This window comes from Octopus sinensis, linkage group LG1 (assembly GCF_006345805.1).
Source record: "Octopus sinensis linkage group LG1, ASM634580v1, whole genome shotgun sequence".
Lineage (NCBI taxonomy): Eukaryota > Metazoa > Mollusca > Cephalopoda > Octopoda > Octopodidae > Octopus > Octopus sinensis.
Genome location: NC_042997.1, coordinates 177,370,174 through 177,375,173, shown reverse-complemented (window position 1 = coordinate 177,375,173; position 5,000 = coordinate 177,370,174). Strand labels below are relative to the sequence as shown.

The following is a 5,000-nucleotide window of genomic DNA, read 5'->3' as shown; positions in this document are numbered from 1 at the left end:
AGAAATACTTCAATGACAGATTTCAAGACAGATCGAAAAATGAAAAACGTTTCTTTTATGCGAATCAGGCAAAAACATTTACCCTGAAAGAAACTCAATTATATCGACTTCAGTACTTGGCCGCTACTTATTTCATCGATTCTAGGATATATAAAAGGCAAAGTAGGCGAGATTTGAACTCGAAAATAATAACCCGGAAATAATATAACAAAACATTTTTATCCAGGCTCTGTAATGACGACCATTCCATCGCCTTAGTGCATGTAATAGTTTTTTTTTTTTTTACTATAGTAGGCGTAGGAGTGGCTGTATGGTAAGTAGCTTGCTTACGAACCACATGGTTCCGGGTTCAGTCCCACTGCGTGGCACCTTGGGCAAGTGTCTTCTACTGTAGCCTCGGGCCGACCAAAGCCTTGTGAGTGGATTTGGTGGACGGAAACTGAAAGAAGCCCGTCGTGTATATATATATATATGTGTGTGTGTGTGTGTTGTGTGTGTGTGTGTGTGTGTGTGTGTGTGTTTGTCCCCCAACATCGCTTGACAACCGCTGCTGGTGCGTTTACGTCCTTAGCGGTTCGGCAAAAGAGACCGATAGAATAAATACTAGGCTTACAAAGAATAAGTCCTGGGGTCGATTTGCTAAAAGGCGGTGCTCCAGCATGGCCACAGTCAAATGACTGACACAAGTAAAAGAGTATAGTCTTAAGGCCTGAAATTTGAAGGAGGGAGCTCGTCTTAAACATTGATCCAAGTGCTCAACTAATACTTATTTTATCGACCCTAAAAGGATGTAAAGCAAAGTGATCATCAGCGGAACTTGAAATCAGATTTTAAAGAGCCGGAATACATGCCGTTAAGGATTTTGACCGGTTCGATAACTATTCTGCTAGCTCGCCACCTTAATGTATGCAATAATAATATTTTTTTATTTTGACACAAGGCCGGCAATTCTGATACGAAGGCATTGTTGATTTCATCGTCCCGGTACTTGACTGGTACTTTATTTTATGGACATCGAAAGAATGAAAGGTAACGCTGAACATGGTGTCACTAGAAATCAGGAAAGCGGAAAAATAAATTCCAAAGCATTTTGTTCAATGTTCTAACGATTCTGCCAGTCCCCAATCATTTTAATACCAATATTAATAATAATCCTATATATATATATATACATATAGTGAGAATTTACAAAAAACAAAAGGCGAAGACGGGTATTAGCTTAACGCTCGGGAAGTGAGAAAGTCTTCTACGTTTCGAGCCTACGCTCTTCCACAGCAAGGAACACAGAATATAAGAAATTAAAGAAGGAAAATGCACACACTTCATATGCAAATCGCAAATATTTAATTTTGACTGTGAAAAAGCCTCGTAGAAAAACGTAACAACATTACTCCTTTTTTTGAACTTAAGTTTTTGTAAAGATTCGTCTTAGTAATTCTCTAGTGATATTTTAAGGTTATTTCTATAGACATTTTATAGAGATTATAGCCAGCACTGATTTTTGCTACGCTTCGTAACAAAAGATTGTAAAAAGCACTGCTAACGCAGTAGAGCGTGCTATTGACTTCCGAAAACATTTAATATACTTTATAGTATAGTCTTCATCCACATAAATGTCAGTCGCTGGAGTCTCTCAAGAAAATATGTGAGGTTTTTTCTTCTGTTCCGTCTCTAATTGGGTAAAATTTGTACGTTATCCAATTATTCGATTCATTACTCATGATTATTTATATATATATATATTCATATATTCTTTTGGGGGATCTTTTGGCAATTTTCTTTTCATCTGTGGTGTCACATCTTCCCTCTGTGTATTCCGATACAGTACATTACGTTTATGTAATGCTTAATTGTATCGGAGTATAATTCAGACAAATTATATTATTAGAACAACGGTTTCTCTAGAAAATCGCCCGTGGGGATAGAGAAAGTTGGTATCTATAGTTTCATTAACTGTACGTGGTAGTACTGTGTTTGATTAAAAACAAGCTTCAGGTTCTGTAGTAGTAGTAGTAAATATGATAGTAGGATAAGCAGCAGCAGCAGCAGCAGCAGCAGCAGCAGCAGTAGTAGTAGTAGTAGTAGTAGTAGTAGTAGTAGTAGTAGTAGTAGTCATGCGATTAACAACTTTGCACCACATAGGCGACAACCCTCCAACTCATGGATCTGGTTGGGTAGCCGTTGCTGGTGATGGTTTTACGAGGTCGGAGTGCAAATTCTAGCTCAGCCTCTTAGTCGCTTTTTACAACACATTTTCTTTTACATGTCGGTTCCCACCCAGCAGATCTGGCCATGATTTGATACATTATAACCTATTACATTATATCCAAAACGATAGAACGTGTCACATTTCATGGCAATATCATTTTAATATTTTAGACAATAAACTAGGCTAACACATCTTTGGTTATTGCATGCACAGTTTTAGAGTTATCTTTCGAGTATATTCATATCTACCCACAGTAGCAAGTTTCAGCTCTATTTTTAAGCATTGCTGGTCTACTTATTTTTATTATTATGTGTCTGATAGATGAGGAAACAGAGACGGAGACGGGCAGACAAATAAACTACAACTGAATTTTCGGTGTTTGTGACTGGTGTAAGGGATACGCACGTTGTATGAACACGTATGTGTAGAGAATTAAACTGACATTTTAAATATCTTTGTTACGTGGGGGATACTGAAAACCGGTGTTTTAAGCATATTTCATATTTATATGTTTTCTGAGTACTTCATGAAGACGTGATGAAAAACCAAAATGTGAATGGCATCGGATAGAGATATAAAAATCAATAATAAGCTAATAAAGTGATATGTGAAAATGTAAGTTTACATAAAGGCACGTGTCGTGTTACATGATGTATCTTTTGTACAAAATGTCATGTTTCAAGTTTTAAAAGCAGTTTTTTTTGCATATTATAATTCTACATATTGTATAATGCGTCGTAAAATGCCTCATAAATCTTCAAATAACCATTCTATTGCCACTATGAAATAATTCAAGCCAAAGTTTGACTTAGATTTTATTATTGTGTGATAACCTATTTTAACACAAGACGGATTTACTAGAGAGGAGTTAAATTGTTTGACATTCGTATATATTCTATAGCGCAGTAGTGGCTGTGTGGTAAGTAGCTTGTTTACCAACCGCATGATTCCGGGTTCAGTCCCACTGCGTGGACCCTTGGGCAAGTGTCTTCTACTATAGCCTCGGGCCGACCAAAGCCTTGTGAGTGGATTTGGTAGACGGAAACTGAAAGAAGCCTGTCGTATATATGTATATATATGTATATGTATGTGTGTGTTTGTGTGTCTGTGTTTGTCCCCCTAGCATTGCTTGACAACCGATGCTGGTGTGTTTACGTCCCCGTCACTTAGCGGTTCGGCAAAAGAGACCGATAGAATAAGTACTGGGCTTACAAAGAATAAGTCCCGGGGTCGATTTGCTCGACTAAAGGCGGTGCTCCAGCATGGCCGCAGTCAAATGACTGAAACAAGTAAAAGAGTAAAAGAGTAAAGAGTAACACTTTTCAATATGTTCGATGAAACCGACGTAAATCGGATATATCAAATAAGCTGAGGTTTATCGTTCCCATTAATATCCTTTAAAAAAACGACGTAACGTCGAAAAACACTTAACTCGAAGCAATGTAAGTTGAGGTATGCCTGAATAAGGTGTTTGTACTTAATAAAAAGTAACTAAACTAAACCAATATTTAGCCTGTATAAGGCGGCGAGCTGGCAGAAACGTTAGCACGCCGGCCGAGATGCTTTGCCGTATTTCGTCTGCCGTTACGTTCTGAGTTCAAATTCCGCCGAGGTCGACTTTGCCTTTCATCCTTTCGGGGTCGATTAAATAAGTACCAGTTACGCACTGGAGTCGATATAATCGACTTGTTCCGTTTGTCTGTCCTTGTTTGTCCTCTCTGTGTTTAGCCCCTTGTGGGTGGAAAAGAAATAGGTATTTCGTCTGTCTTCACGTTCTGAGTTCAAATTCCGCCGAGGTCGACTTTACCTTTCATCCTTTCGGGGTCGATAAATTAAGTACCAGTTACGTACTGGGGTCGGCATAATCCACTGGCCCCCTCCCCCAAAATTTTGGGTTTTGTGCCTAGAGTATAAAAGAATATATAGCCAATATTTAACCATTCTGTTGTATTTATAACTCTTTAACAGTAATCTTTATTTCTATTTTTCAACAGGTGTGGAATCAAGGCTGCACCAAGATGGAAGACATGACATCCCCGCTTGTCAAATGTGAAGAGGAATATCCGCGCTACACCGACGATCATCCAATGGATATTCGAGCCATTAACACGACAACATTAGACGATGAGTTGGATTCGCCATCTGACATCATACCAACTAACAGCGATAACTCATTGGCTCATTGCGCTGGCGGACGTAGCGCCATGGGTGCTGGCGGGAAGAGTTTTGCCAACCTCGGGTTTCGACTTCGAGAACGAAAACTATTAATTGAAAAGAAACGTTGGATTGTTGATTTGGAGGTTGGTCTAGCTCTGATAGGTATTCTGATCATGGTGGTCGACACTGAGCTGTACTTCCAGAGCTATTACACTATTGACTCTTTACCCTCTCAGTGGCTAAAACTGATGGTATCCATTAGTACTGTAGTCCTTCTTTTCGTTGTCTGCATGTACTACATGGTGGACATGCAGCTGCGTATGGTCGAACTCGGTCTTCGTTCCTGGAGACTTGCCGTCAGCAAGGGGTTCGTGTTAAAACTCCTTATTGAAATATTAATATGTTGTGTACATCCGCTACCTATTCATATCGGTACGTTGGAGTTGAAGGCTCCTGAGAAAGCTACTAGAGCATCTCATATTGTTGAAGATCCACTGGCAGCCGTCCTGTCCATCCTGATGTTCATGAGACTATATTTAATTGCTCGCTTCATGGTAGTTCATAGTAACGTGCTAATTGACAGTGCAGTGCAGAGTCTGGGAACTCTCAGCAGGGTCAATATCAATGCACAGTT

General features: G+C 39.3%; 1 protein-coding gene across 4 annotated transcripts in view; it reads left to right on the top strand.

Annotated features, from left to right (window-relative positions):
• The window catches only part of LOC115216392 (small conductance calcium-activated potassium channel protein 2-like), a 307,457-nt gene that overhangs the window by 300,704 nt on the left and 1,753 nt on the right, over nt 1-5,000 (top strand). For 3 of the 4 annotated variants that reach the window (XM_029785700.2, XM_036507180.1, XM_036507187.1), the window contains one exon: nt 4,204-5,000. This exon is cut by the window's right edge and continues 1,753 nt beyond it. In XM_029785700.2, coding sequence (XP_029641560.1) covers nt 4,228-5,000 — 773 coding nt within the window. In that variant the 5' untranslated portion in view covers nt 4,204-4,227. Of the gene's footprint in view, nt 1-4,201 lie in introns of all 4 variants that reach the window. The other variant, XM_036507184.1, reaches the window with a different exon arrangement.